The 20,442-nt window shown below is 37.8% G+C and overlaps 1 protein-coding gene across 4 annotated transcripts; it reads left to right on the plus strand.

The window, feature by feature from the left end:
* The first annotated feature begins 232 nt into the window (after positions 1-232).
* LOC148848406 (casein kinase II subunit beta-1-like) lies at positions 233-16,509 on the plus strand. Of its 4 annotated transcripts, none has more exons than XM_088949682.1 (6): positions 262-432; positions 873-1,121; positions 9,692-9,910; positions 14,451-14,560; positions 14,652-14,817; positions 15,819-16,509. In XM_088949682.1, the coding sequence occupies exons 2-6, from the start codon at positions 887-889 to the stop codon at positions 15,947-15,949; spliced, it is 861 nt and encodes a 286-aa protein (XP_088805808.1). In that variant the 5' UTR covers positions 262-432; positions 873-886; the 3' UTR covers positions 15,950-16,509. The 4 variants fall into 4 exon arrangements, with proteins under 4 accessions (XP_088805807.1, XP_088805809.1, XP_088805808.1 ...); XM_088949684.1 differs by having other exon boundaries at positions 264-432; positions 9,707-9,910; XM_088949681.1 differs by having other exon boundaries at positions 233-1,121.
* Positions 16,510-20,442: the final 3,933 nt, after the last annotated feature.

The following is a 20,442-nucleotide window of genomic DNA, read 5'->3' on the forward strand; positions in this document are numbered from 1 at the left end:
GCTGTAAGTCAGCAGCCCTTTAAATGGGCAGGCTCAGTTTGGGCTTTTGTCAAATTTAAAATGGCCCGGTCCGAAGAGGAGCTAAGGCAAGCCTCGGGCTGGCCCAACCCAAATTGTACACTCCAGGCTCCAATCCAGTCCACATAGTTTTCCATCAGATGAACGGTTTAGATCAGCCACACAAGCACTCCACGTGCTCAAAGCTTCTTCATGAACAGAAAACAGAACAAATGCTATTGGCCTCAGCAAATTGCCATTGGCATGAATGATGCAGCGGCGGAGAGTCCAAAAAATGTACTCGTAGGGAAATGAAACCACACACAAACAAACATACCACGTTATTATAAACAGATCTATTAAACAAAAAAAGAACCAAGAGAAAAATAGACTCCGGAGTCCCCGCCGGCAAAGGCAACCTCGCCGGAACGACGGGTGCGAACGTCTTAACCATCACACACCTCTTACGCAATCTCTCTCTCTCTCTCTCTCTCTCTCTCTCTCTCTCTCTCTCTCTCTCTCCTTCCTTTCTTTGTATGTTCTCTTCTAAGCGAGCGAGGCCAGAAAAGCTGAGAGAGAGAGGGAGAGGGAAGGGCTCGCTCTCTTTCGCTTTGTTCTATCCTGACTCCAACATTCTCCTTGTCTAGATAGAACCTTACCTTTCAGCTCTTCTTTTTCTTCTCTGTAAATCTAGGGTTCCCTACCTGTCTGATCGTCAGAATAGTCTATTTGTCCTGTTGCTTGCACTCAAAACCCTAACCTGTTCGCTCTTTATCTACAATCTAGGGTTTGCTTTTTTTCGCTCGGTATTGGTTATATTATGTTGAGGGGAGGCGATTGATATACTTTGTCATTGACAAGTGCGTTCTCAGCAGAGAAAGGGGAGGACATGTATAGAGATCGAGGCGGCGGCGGGTCGAAGTCGGAGATCGGTCCTATCGATCGTAAGCGGATCAATGATGCCCTGGACAAGGTTCTGGAGAAATCGTCTCCGTCGACGTCTAAGGGTTTGAACGGCAAGGACAAGGATAGATTATCGGTCCCGTCCACCTCCGCCGGCAAGCCACCACCTGATCACAGAGACAATCGTTCTGCGTCTCTCTCCAAGAACAAGTGCTCCGATGGTCAGTTTAAACTTCTTGGTTTATTCATTCTTTTCTTATCCATTTTGCCATTTTCTGTTGAAGTTCAGGTTTTCATGGTATAATTAAATATTTCTGTTGTTCTTTTCCCCTACCGTCAAGCTTGGATGCTTGTAATTCAAGTATCTGAAATTGTATTTCTTGTTACTCCAGTTTCTGGAGTTGGATTTCTCTCTGTCTTGGTTTTGGAGATCTTGTTGATGTAATTATTTGGGAACAGACTGGATTGTACGGCATTTGGGGCATATGACGGGACCAATTCGAATTTATGTGAGCATTTAATGTTTCTCCTGGTAATTTATGAAACATGCATTTTTCTGGTGGATTTTGAAGAACGAGCTGAGTTTAGTTTCGCATAGAAATAGAATGAGGAGCCAGGCTAATACATTGAATTCATTGACTATGTTTGGATTGCGGTGGAAATAGAACACAAGATGTAAAATGAAAACCTAGAATCGACTACTCATTTCTTGGAGAGTGCTTCAATTCTAGGCTATCCTTAAATTTTTTTCACTCTTTTCTTATTATTTCTCAATACGTTGAAACATTTCTTTCTTCAAAGCTCAAAGCTTTCAAGGTGACTAGGACAGTAAACATTCTCTAATCAAGTGCTATGATGTATTTAATAGATTGGCTTTTGTGGATTGCCTACTTCAAACAGTGACTAGGGGTGAAAATTTTAAATTTCAATGCATGCGTTATCTGTCTTGAAGATAGATTTCTAGAGTCAGTTATTCTTTGAAAGTCATCTTCTGCAGTTTTCCCCCTCTATTATTTAATCCATTTCTGCAATTTGGCAGCAACTTTGAGTTTTGTGCATTTTAGGGTCATTTGATAAGTTCAATCAGTGTTTACAATAGTGTGCATGCTGTAAGCTGTGAGACCTTGCTTACAATGTGTTGTTCCAGAAAGGCCTTATATGACTAAAACAGATTCTATATGATATGTAAATTTAATAATGATAGGACTACAATTCAGGGTACATTAGGATTGGAGGCCAAGAGATAACTCAATGTCACCTTTTATGGTACCTTGGTTCAATAATTCATAATGAGGGAGAGATTGAAGAGGATGTCTCCCATAGAATTAGAGCAGGATGGGCAAAATGGAGAGGTGCATTTGTAGTTTTATGTGATAGGTGAGTACCACTGATTTAAAAGGAAAATTCTGTAAAACGGTTGTGAGGCCAGCAATGTTGTATGGACTATGCAGTAGAGTGTTGGGCAGTCAAGAAACAACATGTCTAAAAATTGAGTGTGGCAGAAATGTGTAATGTATAAGTGTAAAAACTAGGGAGGATCGATTAGAAATGAATCATTCAAAAGAACCTAGGAGTAGCGCCAATAGGTGATAAAATGAGAGAAAGTAGAGTGGGTTCGTTTGGTCACATGCATAGAAGACCATCGGCAGTACCTGTAAGAAGAAGTGGTTTGTTGTAAGTTGAAGGGGCCAGAAGGGCTAGGGATAGACCAAAAAGGACATGGGCAGGGTAGTAAGAAATGATTTAAGTGCCAATAATTTAACAATTGATATGGCATTAAACAGAATGGAATGGTGAAACAGGCTTCATGTAGCTGACCCCATATAGTTGGGATAAGGCTTGGATATGATGATGATGATGATGATACTCTTGTGCCATGCAGAATATAAACAAGGCATGTAAATAGTAATTTGTTTCAATTCTACATTTCATGCATCTCACAAAGGGGCTTTCTTGGGATTTAGAAAATGGGAGAGGCTTTAGGGATGGGCTAGCATCTGAGATCACTAGCCTTGTTAGTTATCTTGAAGGGGTATTCCTTTTTTGAGAATGAATGGTTTACAAGAAATGTACACCTTGCACCCCATGGAGAATTTGGTCAGCTGGTGCTGCCTACCCCTTTTGCCTTAATTGTTTTACTTAATTTTCCCCTAATAGTCCAATTCTCATTGATGTCTTCCAAATACAAATGTTCCCTTTTGTTTTCCCCTTCTGGCTAGCCACTAACTTATCAGCTAGTCTATTTGCTGATTGCTGAATCCAACAAATGGTTGTCCCCGATTTCCTTGAAGGGGTTGTCCTTGATGATTCTATGCCAGATTGCAGAATATGATTCAAAATTGCTAATGGTTCATGGTCTTTCTCTTGTGCCTATGTAATAGGTTAGGAAGTTGAGACTTGAGAATTACTATTGTATGGACACAAAAGATCTTACAATAGCTTAGCATATGAGCTTGCTAAGGAAGGGGGTGAACAGAAGCTATTTCTATTTGGGGGAGGGGTTTTGACACACTTAGTTGTTATCTATATCTACTTTTTTTATGAAATTGATAAAGTTTTTTTCATTATAAATAAAATTTCATTAAGAATTCATTATCAAGTATCAACAAAATAAAGATTGTTACAAACATCCCAATGGGAGGTGCGAGGTGCAGCCTCATCCTTTGAAAGAAAAGAAACAACACAAAAGTCATAATTGGGGCCAATACAACTAAACCCTAGTTACTCCTTGTTTGTTGAAGCGAGCTTCACCGGAGCGGAGCAAGACCCCCTAACTCAAAAAAAAAAAAAAACAAATTGGGCTGCATCGAAAAGGGGGCGAGGGGTTTGGGGGGCGAAGCCCCAACCGAAGGGGCAAGGGGAAAACCACTTTCTTTCCCCTTGTCTTTTCTTCTCTTACCTTTCTTTTTCTTTTCTTTCCTTTTCTCTTTTTCTCTTCTCTTTCTTTTTCTTTCCCTTCCCTTCCCTTTCTTTTCCTTTCCTTTCCTTTTTTTTTTCTTTTTTCTTTTTTCTTTGTTGTTTTTTATACAAGATGTGCACGAGGCGCATGAGGCGTACGCCTCTAGCACACCTCATAAAAAAGCACACGAGGCGTATGCCTCTTGCACCTGTGGTGTACGCCTCAGAGGTGTCAGCGCCTTTGGCATATGCCTCAGGGCACTTTGGGAGCGCCCCACCTATAGGTGCACCTCCAGGCATACGCCTCCCACGCCTTTTAAAACACTAAAAGGGATTTGAAATGGTCCACAAAGGTTCTAGTCATTTCATCTTGATTAGATATCTCTTCCTCATTAATTTCCAATCTAGCCACAAAGCTCTTACAACTTCTACCATTGGCCATCACATGGAAGAATTTTGTATTTCCTTCCCCCTCTTTTGTCCACTTATGTCTCGACTTTTGTCTCCAATAAATTTTCTCTCTACTAAGAACTTTCTCCAAATCTTTCTTCAATTTCCATCTTGGCTCCCTTTCTTCCTCATTAAGAACTCTCTCATTTTTTATCTTGTTCAATTCCTCAATCTGAGATGTGAGAGTAAGCTTCATTTCTTCAAATCTTCCAAAATGGTCCCTATTCCACTCCTTTATCTTTGCCCTCAACCTTTGCAGCTTCTTATGGAATTTGATTCCCTCCCACCTTACCCCCCTAGGTCCTCCTTCCACCACTCCTCAACTTTGCGAACAAATTCTGGATGTGTCAGCCACATTTTTTCAAATCTAAAGGGAGTGGGACCATTTAGAAAAATTTCTGATCCTATTCTAATGGTGCGGTGATCTGAAGTGACACTGGGTAGCACTCTAGGCACCAAATCTTCCCAATGGTTCTCCCAACCCACATTAAACAAAAATCTGTCCAGCTTTGAACATAGTGGATTTTCCTGAAAGTTGGACGAAGTAAAGTTGGTATGCATAAGAGGGATCTCCTTCAGCTCGCTCCTGTCTATAAACCCATTAAATCTCCTCATATTGGTCGTTATGGGTTGATTGCGGTTATAAGTTTCATTAGAGAACCTTATGACATTGGAATCCCCTCCTAGACATCAAGCACCCTCCCACAAACCTCATATTGCATACAGTTCCTCCCAAAGCTCATTTCTTTCCCTATGCCTATTTGGTCGATAAACATGGGTTAATACCCAGGAAAACCCATCATCCACATTCTTAAACTTTATTGATATAGTGTATCTGCCAGTCAGCTCCTCCATTGATTCCAATACCTCATATTTTCATAGAATCACCATACCCCATGAAGCCCCCCATGAAGGAGCCTCAATCCATCTTATGTCTCTTGATTCCCACAAAGTTCTGAACAGTTTCCCATCCAGCTCTACTAGTTTAGTCTCTTGCAACATCACAACTTCAGGATTCTCTCTTTTTATTAGATCTTTTATCACCCTCCTTTTCCTTGCACTCTCCAGCCCTCTCACATTCCAACTAATAATTTTTATTCTTTCACCTTTATGTTAACCCCTCATCTTTCTTCCCTACTTAGATTATCTCCTTTGGTATCCCCTCCCACTGAACTCAATATCACCCTCTACATCAGAACTTAGACTCTCTACTTCTGTCTTTTTCTTCTTCCTTTTTTTTTTTCTTTTTCTCTTCATTCTTCCTAAAGTACACCTTTGTCTTTTGATTCCCTTGAGAAATGTTATCCCTTAACGATGAGTTGGTTTTTTTTTTTCCTTTATCTTCTTTGTCATCTCCTTTTCCACATCTCCTTCCATACAAGGTTCTTGAGTTCCCACCTCAATTATTTTTTTCCCTTTAATTTGAGATTCTCAAAGAAGTTACTTATTAAGCTCCAGATCCTCTCAACTTCCTCTTCCACCCTTTTCCTTTCCTCTACATCTCTCCCTTCTAATATTCCTGTCCCATCTTCAACTTCCTTTCCCATTCCCCCAGGCTGGGTAGCTGGTGCATCTGTTTCAGGCAGAGCACACACCAGTAACCAAAACTGGATGGACACACATACCTGGAACCATGGGAGTTGGAGAGGGAATTGAAGAAATAGGGTAATCCAAGTCAGAGACATGGTTCAAAGTATCGATACGATGCGCCCCATATCGGGCATTCCATATTGTATCTTTTGAAAACGGTATGGTCCGAAACGCCTGTTTCCAGGAGTTTCGGACCCCCAATTTTTTTAATAATAAAAAGCATGCTAAAAGCTTCCCAAAAAAACAAAATTTGAAAAAAAAAACTAAAAAAAAATAGAGTTTCGATCGTTTCTAAGTGCTGATACGATATGACCAAAATTCGTATCATATCGATACTTTGAACCTTGGTCAATGATGAAACCAGTAGGTCTATTCCCTGAACTAGGCCTCTATAGAGTGGGGCTGGGAAAAAGATCTTTGGTTGTGTCACTGTCCTTTTCCAGTATGCCCTTCTCTATTGCCTCTGCGTGCGCCTTCACAGTATCCTCCTGTCTTTGTCTATTCCCAAGCTTGAGGTTTCAAAGGAATCCGAGTCACAATAACTGAAACTGTTATCTGAGTTTGAAACTAGGTCCTGTATTTTCTCCTTTCTTTTACTATTGCACCTTTTGAACTTTGGATTGCACTTTTCAGGAGAAGTCGTAACTTTCCCTTTACTTTGTACCCATTCTATCGTAACTTGCTCCAGGTTCCTTGGACCTCTATTTTGTGCGAGGACGCCGAGGAAGAAGATGATGGACAGGAAAAGTCGTCCATCAGTGGGCTCGCATGGTCACTAAAAGTGTCATGTGAAGAGTTAAATTTACTTGAACCCAAGAGTTGGGCCCAATTGAATGTTTTCTACTGCTTTTGAAGGCCCTAGAAAAGTCGTCCGTGAGCGGGCTCGCATGGTCACTAAAAGTGTAATGTGAAGAGTTAAATTTACTTGAACCCAAGAGATGGGCCCAAAACAGGGCCCAATTGAATGTCTTCTACTACTTCCGAAGGCCCAAGCCCATTAAGAGATCTCACGTCATTAAAAGTGTCACGTGAAGAGTTAAATTTACTTGAACCCAAGATCTCAGTTCAATTCAAGTCAGACCTTCCATCTGGCCGACCCACCCCCTGTTTTGATTTCTGAGATTGAGCCTGTTGCACATGTCAAGACCCTATTGTTAGAGCCTCAGCGTAGGACCAGCCACGTGTCAGGTCCTTTCTAGTATTTGGCTTAAGAGTTATTTCCTCTGTACACATGTCTTTTCCTCTTCCCAGGTTCTATTTTGCCATTTCATTGTAATCTCTATTCCCTTTCACTTCAGTTAGTTGACTTCTTCCACGTAAGTAGTCTTCATCAGCCTGTTCATCTTCCTTCTTGCAGCTTACCATATTGCAGCTTCAATGGCCGTTGTCAACCAGACTAAGTAAACAAGCTGCTCATTTGCTAAACGAATTCTTCTTGGAATTTTCTTAGGTCTACTCCCACTCAAGGAAATGGCCCCCGCATGGAGATCCAATGCAAAAATACCATTCATTTTAGCACCACATAAAGAAGCAATCGACTTGAAAACTTCTTTCTTCCAAAGATGGAACAGGAGATCAAGGATATGAACAATGACACCATCTTCTATGGCAAAACTTTTTTCATTCGATAAAGGGCTCCGCTTTGCCACCGTAAAGTTTCCAGATGCATCTGCAAGCTCCATTGTTTCCAGATCTGCAATCCTGTTAAGTTGCGAATTTGATAGGTGATATTTAGTATATATCAAAAAGTTCAGAACTTAATGATTGAAATTACAGAGCAACATGATTAATTATGGATATACAATACATATATATATACATATACATATACATGATAAAGTATCTTTTTTTGTGTTTTCAATGTTCTTTTATTTATTAAAAAATAATGCATATTGATGAAGCTTAGACCACACACCTTGAGATTTGTGCCTATTACCGCATTAGCATTTTAAACACTGGTTCAAATACTTCTTGGAAGAAAATATTTGGTTGATATATTGTGTGTTGCCAATGCAAAAAGAAGCTGTTGTGAATAATGGTCTAATTTGCTTCATGCTGGAATGTATTAGATTGTGAGACACCTAAGGCTCTGTTTGGTTTGTGGGAAAATTTGGGTGGGATGGGAAAGTATAAAAATTTAATTGTTCTGTGTTTGGTTTTATTGGGATGGGATGGGACAGGAAAGTACCATTCACCTTCCTCTTTCGTTCATCCTACCTCATGAACTTAATGAACAGAAGCACAGCTTCAGGAACTTCACAAACAGAGGCACGACTTTAGGAACTTCACGAACAGAGGCGATTCTCGCCAGGAGCTTCGTTGACTCTCGCCAAGAGCTTCATCAACGATGAAGACGATTCGCCCGGAACTTCACAAACAAAGGGGACTCTCACCAGGAACTTCACGAACAGAGGCGACTCTCTCTAGGAGCTTCACTAGGAAATTCACGAACAGAGGTGACTCCTGTTGAGCCCATCATAGTCTGAAGAGGAAGAAGAGAGAAGACAGAGGGAGAGAAGGTGAGGGAAAAGAGAGAAGATGGTGAGGGAGAAGAGAAAAGAGGAAGACAGTCGCACTGAGAAAGGGAGACAGGGACATAGAGAAGAGGAAGATGAACCTAGGGACAAGGACGGGACTACTGTCTGTTTGTCATTGCTGAGAAAGGGAGAAAGGGAGGAGGAAGACGGAGTTGCACTGTTTCTCCCCTTCCTCTTCGTTGTTGCTGGTTCGCTTTTCTTGGTCTTCCCTCTGTTCATCGTGATGGTAAGCGGTAACAGTGATTTCCCAGTTTTTCCACCGGGGTTGCACTGTTTTGGTGCGACTCCGATTCCATGATTTTGGGTTCTGCATTCCCACGTCTTTCCAACCCATCCCTCTTTTTCTCTCAAACCAAATAAGAGAAAAGGGAATATTTTTGGAATATTCCCTTTTTCTCATCCCCATCCCACAAACCAAACAGAGCCTAAGCTTTTGGGTTCTGTTCTAAAGAAGTTTGCACATCCAATGTATCTGTCAGGCAAAATTCAGATGGGTTTGGGAGGATTGTATAATCTGTACATAATTTATTTCATATGGTCTTCGGTGAGTCACTTTGTATCTGTTATGTGAAGAATCGGCCTTATGCTTGTGGTTTCCATGATTTCTAAATTACCTTTAACAAAATATACTTTTCTTTGAAAAATAAATAATTATAATGCCAGAAAGTTATGTTGATTATGTAGAGGCCTTTTCCTCCTTTTAGGTGAACTTCTAAGGGGGTATGCCATTTCTTGGATGGTCAGGGAAGGGTTTTGTCATCAATGGTCTATCTTAAGTTTTCTTAAATAAAAAGTAGTTTGTTCTTATTAAGCCACAGTTTCATTGCTTATGGTTTTGTGGTTGGATACTATTAAACAGATCTGATGACCTTTTGCCTTTAATGCGAAAGGATCTACTTTTCTGCAATTGCTAACCTTAAGGCTGCGTTTGGTTTGAAGGAAAAAGTAGGGAAAGGAATTTATCAAACAAAAAAGTAGGGAAACCCTTCCTTACCCTACCTTTTCCTTCAAACCAAATATAGCATAATCATCTAAAACTTGTTAGTTTGTAGGAATGGTGGTTTCTAGATACTTTCTGCTGTATGCATCTTGTTGTCATTCAATTGCATTAACTTATGAGCTTCATGTAACATTGATCATGGTTCTATCTGTCACGTATGATTTATTACTTGTTAATTACACACTATTCATGAGGATATCACATTACCTTGGTTGGTACCAAACATTGTTTTTGGATTTTGGGCTCCACCCACTTTTAATGTGATTGCTCTTGTTGATTTGTCAACAATGTTATTGTTTGTTCGCATTAATTACAGAGGAATCTGAAACAGACAGTGAAGAGTCGGATGTTAGTGGTTCTGATGGGGACGACACATCTTGGATCTCATGGTTTTGCAATCTACGAGGGAATGAATTTTTCTGTGAAGTCGATGATGAGTACATTCAAGATGATTTCAACCTTTGTGGACTGAGCAGTCAAGTTCCCTACTATGAATATGCACTTGATTTGATTTTGGATGTTGAATCCTCTCATGGTAAGTATTTTTTCTTTTGTTAGTTGGATCACTGGAGTTAGATGTTTTTTATTATGCTTGTGATATCAACCAGCACAGTTGCATGGTTATTTATGTTTTCTATGTTCACATTAGTCCAACCCATATATTTGTCTGTTTTCATTGAATTGCACACTAGGATCTAATTGGAAATTTAGAGCAATCCAGATATTAAAACTGAACATGTTGAAATGATTTGGATTTTGGAATTCAAATGATTTTGTCAAAATCTATACTACAGATTCCTAGAAACAGGTTGTGTATGGATTTGATAAGAAAAAAAAAACAGGTTCTATATGAATTCTAAAATCAGGTCAGGTTTTAGAATTTACTAGTGGGGACCCGTGCAGTGCACGGACTTTGTTAAGCAAAATTTAAATAATAGAAATACATAGTAGACAAATGGCCCACCGTAAGCCCACAAAATAGCACCTGCATACCACCTTTGAGTCCTCAACCAGTCCAGTCAACCTGCATGCCACCCAAATAAAGTTTATTCAACTGTCCCATGTCCCTCTATGGTAGTTGGACCATTAATGTAAAAAGTTAATGTAATTGACATTGTAGAGGGGTGTATTGAGGTATGCTTGTGATCATTGTATAGAAAAACACATGTATAATTTTTTATTCCCATCAATCTATGCCCTTCTAAATTATCATGGCAAAGTTGGTGCCCTTGGACAATTAGTTTTTTGCGGTATTACTTGGATATCCTCGCATGGAAGGCCACCTACAGCACCCATCAGAAAAAGTGATCTGTTACAAGTTGAAGGGGCTAGAAGAGCTAGGGGCAAACTGAGGACTTGGTAGAAGTAGTAAGAAATGATTTAAGCGCCTATAATTTGACAATGGATATGACACTGAACAGATGTTAATGGAAAAACAGGATTCATTTAGCCGACCCCATATGGTTGGGACAAGGCTTAGATGATGATGATTCTCCACTGAATTAAGAATGGAAGACACAATTTCTGTGGCTTTCCACATAAGGTACACCATTAAGCTGATGCTCCACTGAATGATGTCTCCACTACAATGCTCCACTACAATTTCTGTGTAGAAGCCATGATGTCTCTGTAGTCTGCCTTAGGTTTAATGAGAAATGAATCTACTGTCAAAACATTCAAGGTGCTGGTATTTATCAAGAAAAAAGAATCAAGGTGCTGGAGTCTCCTTCCTGAAAGTTCATTCTTTCTGGAGATCTATGTGAACTGAAAATTTGGTCTTCCTGGAGTCTCCTTTCTGAGCTTTGTTTTTCTTTTCTTTTTTCTATTGATAGCTTTGAACAACCCCAAGTTTCATAATCCCAGCAATGGGACAAAAAAATACTAAAATTTATATTGGTGTTTTTTATTGGAAATGGAAACCTTCATTAACGTAGATTAAGCCATTAAGGGTCTGTTTGGTTGCCGAGAAAAATGAGATGAGAAAGGTTGGGATTAGAAAGGAAAATTTATTTTCTCATTTTGGCATTCCGGCATTTGATTGCTGAGAAAACTTTTTGCTTGATTTTTTTTATATTTTGACAAAAATACATTTTATAGATACCCAAAATTATAAAAATACCCTTATTCCCCAAACATATGTAAAACTAAGTTTTTCATTCAATTTATTCTACTGTTCATCGTCTTCCTCCCTTCGAATTCAAACAAGTGGCGTCGACGTGGTGAGTTCCAAACTCATCTCTCTCTCTCTCTCTCTCTCTCTCTCTCTCTCTCTCTCCTCTTCCTCTTTCTTCTTTTTCATCTTCTTCTTCACTTGCCTCTGCAACTTGAACCAGCAACGACAGCAAGACCGCTCTCCCTCCCGTTTTCCTTGGTTTCTATTTTTATTTCAGCCACCCCCTGTTTTGCCATACCCTATTTGTTGCCTAATCACCTGCCCCTCTACCGGACTGTCAACACTGTTACAATTCCATCTCCAATGCCGTTACTCCATATTTTTTATCCTTTACCATTCATATCCCTCCCTCCATTCACATCTCCAACATTGTTACTCCGTCTCCGACATCATTACTCCACCGGACTGATCTCCATCTCCAACGCTGCTGCACTGTTCATATCCCTTCCTCCGGTCACATCTCCAACACTGTTACACCATCTTTGACGTTATTACTCCACCGGACCTCTCTCCATCTCCAACACCGCTGCAGTGTTCATATCCCTCTCTCTGTTCACATCTCCAACATTGCTACTCCATATCCGACGTTGTTACTCCACCAGACCTCTCTCCATCTCCAACGTCACTACTATTGACTCAAATAGCTTCTGACAAAGTGATGGTATTTTTTCTCGAGCCATTTCCTTTATCACCGGGGTCACACCGTTTCAGTGCGACCCTGCTTTCCATGCTTTGGGAAAATGCATCTCTTTATTTCTCAGTCTGTCTCACAAAACAAATGAATGAAAATGGGAATCTATGGGGAATATTCCTATTTTCTCTTCTCGGTCACACCAACCAAACAGGCTGTAAGAATGCACAGTCCAGCCCCAAATAATAGGGAAGCTGGCCTCTCAAAAGCTTTCACCATTACAATGGAACCCAAAAAATCCACCCCTGTTTGTCCCTTGTTTGGCTAGTGTATCTGCCTATCCATTTGCATATCTTCTCACCCATCTAAAGGATGCATTGAACTCCCTTGATAATCTTCTAATCTCCCTCATGGTCTGCCTGTGAATTCAAGTCCCCAAGCTATCTGTTTCTAATCACCTTATACTACTGGTTAATCGCTTATCCCTCTAATGCAAAATTATTTTTCTGCCATAACTTAGCTGCTCTGGGTATGCCAATATATTTCGGGCCCATTTGGCGTATCTTTTTGGGAAGATCTTCTAATAGCTCTGACAGTCAAAAGACGCATTGAGCTTTTGCATGAAGATCTGAGCAGCCCAAAACTAGTTTGGCAGGCGCACGTCTTTCTGTCTTTCCGTGTCCTTCCACGCGAGAATAAAACGCGAAAGACGTGAAAAGCTTCATTTGAAGCTTCCCGAAATCATCCCAAAATGGGCTTCTTGTGTCTTTTCGGAGCTCCAGCTTTTGGTGGCTAGATCTTCCGCGAACCAAACAGAAATAGACCGAAAATCAGTCCGCCCGCGCGAAAAGATGTGCCAAATGGGCCCTTCTTTTTCTGCCATTGCACTCCAATGACTACCTGTAAATCTAAGCTTTAGAGTTAGGCTACTTGCTTACTTCTCTAATAGATCAAATTCAATGCAAAGATAATGATGTAAGATGGGGTAGTGGTCCTACAAATTTCAGATCTGCTGATAGGCTTTGTTGGTTGGAGTGGCTTCGGGTGATCAAGGATGAAGAATAATGATCAAAAAGCAAGTAAACAGCTTGCTGTTCACCAAAGAATGATCAAGAACTTAGAGAGAGATAATAGTAAGTCCGAGAGTTACCATAACCAGTAATTCTGAAGTAGCAATAAAATTCTAAAAAGCAGAATCCTATTCTTAAGACACCTACAAGTAGAAAATAAATAAAAAACTGAAACAATACCAATATATTCTATCACCCAAAATATCTGAAGTTGTCATAGGACTTGGAACAGTGATTTAATTCTCCATGAATTCTTTCTTTGCTTTTGTATATGCATCTGATAATGTTTCTCAAGCAATTTTCTTAGAAACAAAACTGGTTATTGAACTGCAGAATTGTCCATTTGCCAGTTTAATCATTCCAGTGGACATTTAAACCATCTAGATCAACAAAAGTTTGAAAACACACTATGTTCAATTTCATTTTTCTTGTTTGTAAACTCCTCCAGCTGGGCATTTTTGTTTGGAAGTATATTGGCTTTGAAGGAATTATTGGTTATGCTGATAGAGCCCTCTCCATCTTGATGCTTCTCTTAATGCCAAAACTTTTTCAAGCCATTTCCTTGTGATCAGTCAAGATTAGTTATATTTCTTTATGTGCATTCGTGGTTTTTTTAGTTCTTCCCGAAAGAGTTGAAGTAGTTCAAATTTGCACTTTTTTCCTGTGTTTGTACATGTGTGTGTGTGTGCATGCACACACGCACATTCCTTTGAGCAAACACCAATGTACAAGAATGCAATAGTTCCCTTCAAGAAGTTGGTTGGTAAGATAACTCACATTTTCTGAGGTGAATGAAAATTCCAAATTTAGATGGATTTATATGCTGTAATCCATGGCTTGCAAATCTTCAAAAGTAGCTAACAAGTGTTCTTTGCATTATTATGATGACAAGCTTGGAACTTAGATTATAGAAGCTGCCGAGCCAACTAGTGTTCTTTGCATGTAGTGAAGGTTTTGGGTCCTACTTGACATATAAAGAAAGTAATTCTTGCTACAATTAATTTCAATGATTCCTATACCTTTCCCAAGGGATTGGCATCCATGCAAATGTCAGTTGGTTTTCTTATTTTTTTAACACTTTCTGCTGGATTTTTCTGTTGTTTTCTGGGACAGTTTCTAATATGCATTTATAGACTTGGGACCAACAATTTTTTTATTTGTCTTTTACTTGTTCATGAAAAATTTCTCTGTATGGGTTTAGGTGATATGTTCACGGAGGAACAGAATGAATTAGTTGAATCAGCTGCAGAGATGCTTTATGGGCTGATTCACGTCCGATATATTTTAACTAGCAAGGGAATGAATGCAATGGTGAGAGCTCACCCCAGAGTATTTTCTCTTGCTCTTTAAGCTGATAGCTAGTCTTTGACTATGGCTAAGATTTGCATTGGAACCTCTACAGTTGGACAAGTACAAGAACTATGACTTTGGGAGATGCCCAAGAGTTTACTGCTGTGGACAACCCTGCCTTCCAGTTGGTCAATCAGATATTCCTCGGTCAAGCACTGTGAAGATCTACTGTCCAAAATGTGAAGATATTTACTACCCAAGATCGAAGTACCAAGGCAGTATCCTTGTATGGTTTATTAAGTTTTTTAATTAGTTTTGAATCTATTCCTGAATCTGCTTTCCATGCATATATGTTGGTTATGGTTGCCTTTCTCTACTCTATAGTTTTTATTTCACATCTATGTAGGTGATCCAGTGTCTCGTGTTTCTTCCAATAGATATTGGTCAGATCATTTAGTGGAGTTGTTGAAACAGTTAAAGGAACTTCCATGTGACCAGTCAGTTTGGAGCTAAGTGAAGTCTCTTGTAAATGTTAATAATTGAGCAAAACTTGAATACAAGGTTGGATTAGGACTGATTTGGACTGAAGAAATCAAACACATGGCCAGGTCCAAAGGGGCTTCTATCTAATGAATAGTCTGAATTGACCATAGGATTTGTGGACATGACTAAAATAGAATAGGTTATGTAGGGAAGCTCCTTACTTGGTGTGATCATTAGTTTTTTTTTCTCCTGTTTTTTATTAGCAACAGTGCCAGGGCGCTAGGTGATTCTAGGTTATTGTGAGTGCCTTGTTGCCTAGCATCACCTAAGCAATAGAACTTTACAAAGAGAAAAAACTAAATTATAGGGTAGTTCCCAAACATTCGAAGACCAATTAGTCTGCATAAAATAGAAAATTGGCAAAGCTCTTTACTAATTGCCTCCCAAAACATATCAAACCATCCTTGTCAAAAAAAAAACATATCAAACCATTATCTAAAAGACAATAGCGTGTTAAAAAAGTCATGGTATGAAATCCAAAAGGTTAATCAGTTTGTTTTGAAATTCGTGTACCCATTACATGTACAATACATGTTTAGCTAGATTAATTCATAGTTACTATGAAACTTGGTTGCACATGATGACTCACAATGTGCATGCACAGCTTGTTACAGTTGATATTCCAGTAACATCTAGAGAAATTTCAAGCAAAATCTAGGTGATTGGATTGGATGACTAAAATCCTTTTTAGACTGTTTTGTTCTGCTTTTCTGTTATTTTCCTTTACTGTCCCTAGACATCGATGGAGCTTATTTTGGAACCACATTTCCCCATCTCTTCCTAATGACCTATGGGCATCTCAAGCCACAAAAGCCATCTCAGAGCTATGTTCCAAGAATATTTGGCTTCAAAATCCATAAGCCATGATGCTGGAGTTGCTGGGTGCAGTTGTTTCAATGGGAATTACAATGTTTCAACTTCAGCATTTGAGATTTTCTTCATACTTAAGTTGGGAAGAAATGGTTCTCGAGACCAAGTTACAGTGCGGAAGTCCCCAGAAGTATTACAACTGGTACTGGTTCCACCTCATTACATATTGAGGTAAATGTTTAAAAGCAACTTGGCCTATCCATCGGGCTATTATTTCTTTTAATTTAGCCATGTATTCACAAAGCATTTGCAGTCCTTTTCTTTCTTCCTTTTGTCCCCTTGGTAAGTGTTTGAGATGCCCTCCATATTGAGTTATTTGGTCTTGATTTCACCTTCCTCTTTTATTTTACCCAACCCACCCAAGTCCATTGGTCCCTCAAGATCTCCATCCTAGTTCCAGGGGGGATGGCCTTGCTTTCCTTTCTAATGGTAGTCTTATTTTGCCATTGTTCTTTACTTAGCTGTCTTTTATGCTGATGCTTTTATGAAACTTGGTTCAGCCAATTTGATGTATAACACTTAATTATCAGCTTAAAGCATTAAATGTTCAATTTAAAGAGATTATGGAGAGTGGGGAAGTTGTGCATTAATACAGTGGAGAGAGTTTTTACTCTTGTGGTAGTGGCGAGTTGTGTCTATGTTATTTCAACTGCCATACTGTTGGTTTTTATTCCTTTGCTGTTTATCTTGCCCCACTTGCTGCTTCTCTCTTAGGGACGAATAAATGGTTCGCTTTGCTAATTTTTTCCAGTCGCATCCCCCAGCCCCCATCTGAAGGCATCGATGTTGGGCAGAAATTTATGCACCTCGGTGAACAGGTCCCCCAAGAGAAAGCATATGCTGCATTATTTTCTTTTATATTTTTCATTTCAGTAACTTTGTTGTCTTTGAAATATGTTAATGTTTTAAATCAAACAAGAGCTGCGCATCCCTGCTGCTTTGTTCATTGATGCATAGCCAGTGGCTGTGTGCACAGCAACTTCATATAAAAATGGTACCGAGTCTCTTATCGGTACACTTAGATCAAGGTTCAAAGTATCTATATGCCAAATTGGGTGCATCAGACCTTGTATCAACGTTCTTTTATTTTATTTTTTATTTTTAGTTTTCTTTTATAAAATATGTTCAGGGGGTCCGTTAAAGGCATGGTTACTGACTCCAAAATTCTTTATATTTCACATTATCGGTGATCCACCGATATGATACATATCAGCCGATACGAATTGGTATTGAAGAAATTTTGAACCTTGACTATGTTACATGTTGTAACGCATGGATATGGGGAAAAAGATATGAATATATTTGGAGCTTTGCATGCATTCGGGCAATTCTTACAAATCTTACAACTACATCAATAATGCTAAACCTAAGTTTGAAATAACTATGAACAAGGTATAAACGTATAATACTTTAATAATTTTATAGGAAGCGATACATTTGTGTCCAATCAACAACAATGGGATTGTAGAACATTAGATATCATATAATGATTTTACTAATAATACATCAAATAAGTTTGAGCTTTTGATCTAGTAAAAATTCATTACAAGACGCATTAACTTGTTTAATCAATGAGTTAAATAATTCATTTAATGGAAAAAGTTTTTTTACTATGAAAATTATTTAGAATATAAAAAATAAACTATTTTTAAGTTTTTGAATTTATCTTAAACATTAAGAAAGCATTCATTTGACATAAATTATTGCAATAGATCACTGATAAATCCATATTATAGTTCAATTCTTTTACAATGATAATCATTTTAAACATTAAAAAAATTATAATTTTTTAATTTTTTAAAACTGCTGCCATAGGTCCATTAATATTCAACAGCACGAGGGCCATTCCACCTATGCCATTATCTTCTTGATTTGTAATACTGATATGATACATCGTGTATTGGTCATATCATATCAATATTTTGAGCTTGAAGCATGGTATTAGAATCCTTACACGTACATAATGCTCACTTTCTTTACCATTTCACCTATTTAATCCTTTGTTATTTCTTGATACACCATCAAGTGTGAACGAAGGTTTAAATCAAATACTATCAATATAAGATGGATTTATAAATAATATATCAAATCCATTGATCCATCAACATCTTTATGTCAAAAAATGATGTTCTTTTATATTTTTTAATAATTTAGAGATAAAAATAATAAAAGCATAATAAATATTTTTTTAATTATTTTTAGTATTCTTCAAAATTATAATGGATCTGCTAATTTTTAAATTAAGATTATATATTTCTGTAGTTTATTAATTAATAATTTAATTAATGATAAATAACTAAATAAGAACATATTGATTACTTGAATAAAATATTAGTTTGAAAAATTGATTTAATTTACATTAGTAATTCTCAAGTAGTTAAATGCATTGGCTTAATTTTTTTGCTTAGTTAACAAAATTAAGAACAACTAAACATAGGAAAAATGATTATGCAATTAAAGTGTAATAGTTGTTTTTCAATTTATATCTTGGATCTTTGGTTTATGGATCATGTGCATTTTCATGAATCTAATATATCATTAGATTAAGTATATAAATCATCAAATAATGTATTATTAGTAAAGTAATTGAATGATATCTACATGTCCTAAAATCCTAGTATTATTGTTTGTAATATACTTTTTTTGTATAAACTATTAAAATATGTATTTTTTATGTATTTATACATTGCTTTTATTTTAACTTTAGATTTAATGTTATTAACATATTTGTAGAACTTGTGAGAATTTCCCTAACATATCCAAACATATCCATATTTGTCCGTATCATCGGTCGAGCTTACCGATGCGATGTATGATACCAATATTTTAAACCTGGGTGAAAATTTGTCAGGCGAATAAGCTCCCAAACGAGTCGATTTCATTAGATGCGTTGACAAATTGCATGGGGAACGTGAACAAATAAAGTCACCATCACCCCTGGTGGTGCATGCAACGCATGAACTCAACAATAAATAAATACATAATGAGAAACAAAACCTTAGTAATGAACTCCAGACCCATCAATAGGGCCAACTCTAGCCCGGCCCCTCTCTTTCTCATCATTTTAAGGATGGCAAAATCTTCCATCTCAGAGAGACAGGAGTCAGGACATAAAACCTGTTTGGGGCCTCCACAAATTTGTTCTTCACTCCAAGGCAGATAAAAAGTTTGACCAAAATGTCACATATGATATCAAACACAACTCATTCCAGCCAATCTCCCATCTTTTGTTATTTATACAATAGCTGAAGATAATTTAAAGAAAAAGGTTCAACATAAATAAATGTATACAGACACCAACAATAAATGTATACAGACACCAACATAAATAAATGACAGAAATATTGATGTGCATCTATCTGGAAATGTTTCCATTAATTGATGTGCATCCATTAATGAGATATCAACAGCATAACTTATACAAGAAGAGAGAGAGGAAAGGAGGTGACAAGATTCCAAAATATGCCAGTATTTGAATAAAAACATGCTACCAAATTAGGTATAGAAGAAGATGAAGAGTGAAGCAGAGGAAATACTAAATTATAAATCATGGAGAAGTAATTAAAGTTATTATGAAAAGGAATAAGTCTCTTGAGTCCCTTCATAAGAATTTAAGAAGTTCTGGAACCAGGATATTGAAGAAACATTTTTTCTCTACCATTGTAATATAGGGGGTGTTCTTTTTTGGATTTTGAGAGAGGGGAAGGTTGGTCATGGGATTTTGGTTCCCATTGACCAAGAATTTCATGTTCATTTTTCAAATTTATGTGGGGACCAGGGAAAATTTATTTTCCTAGGTATACCCATCTCCTAGGTGGGTAAATAAATTTTCCACCTAGGGGAAAGTTGTTAGCACTTGAATGGGTGAATGGGACAAAAATACCCCTATTAATAATGGATTTTTATGGATAAAATGGGCATTACCTTATTTATTTAGAAAATAAAAGAACATGGGTAAATGCATTACCTGGATAAATGTTTCCCAAGAAAAACTTGTATAATTGCATTTACCCAGATAAATAACTTAGTGAAAAGCAAATAGGACCATAAAGTCACCCTGCAATTAAAGAATTTACTAGAATTTCTTTTCTTAGTATAAAGACATACACTAGATAGTATTTGGCATTTTGTTAATCAATAAGGAAGATCATTACTGCTACTATTGAATTCTCTCTCTCTCTCTCTCTCTCTCTCTCTCTCTCTCTTCTTTCAGGTACGTTTTCACTAAGCAATCATTGCTAACAAACTTGTACTTTATTTTCTAAGGGTTTGACATCCGATCTCTCCAAGAGTTGTTGATCACGAGAGTCACATTTTAACATTAAACACGCAAAAGAAAAGGAAAAAAAAGGGAAAGAGCAATAGCTTTGTTGCATTCTTTTATATGTTAAGTCCATCTGTAACGTTCACACTAAATTCAAGCAAAACCATACCGGACTTCATAAACAATATTTCTTGTAGAAGTTGCTAACTCTCTACTTCCATCCTCT

The sequence above is a fragment of the Nelumbo lutea genome, chromosome 6 (assembly GCF_056320005.1).
Source record: "Nelumbo lutea isolate HS-2025 chromosome 6, American lotus-T2T, whole genome shotgun sequence".
NCBI lineage: Eukaryota > Viridiplantae > Streptophyta > Magnoliopsida > Proteales > Nelumbonaceae > Nelumbo > Nelumbo lutea.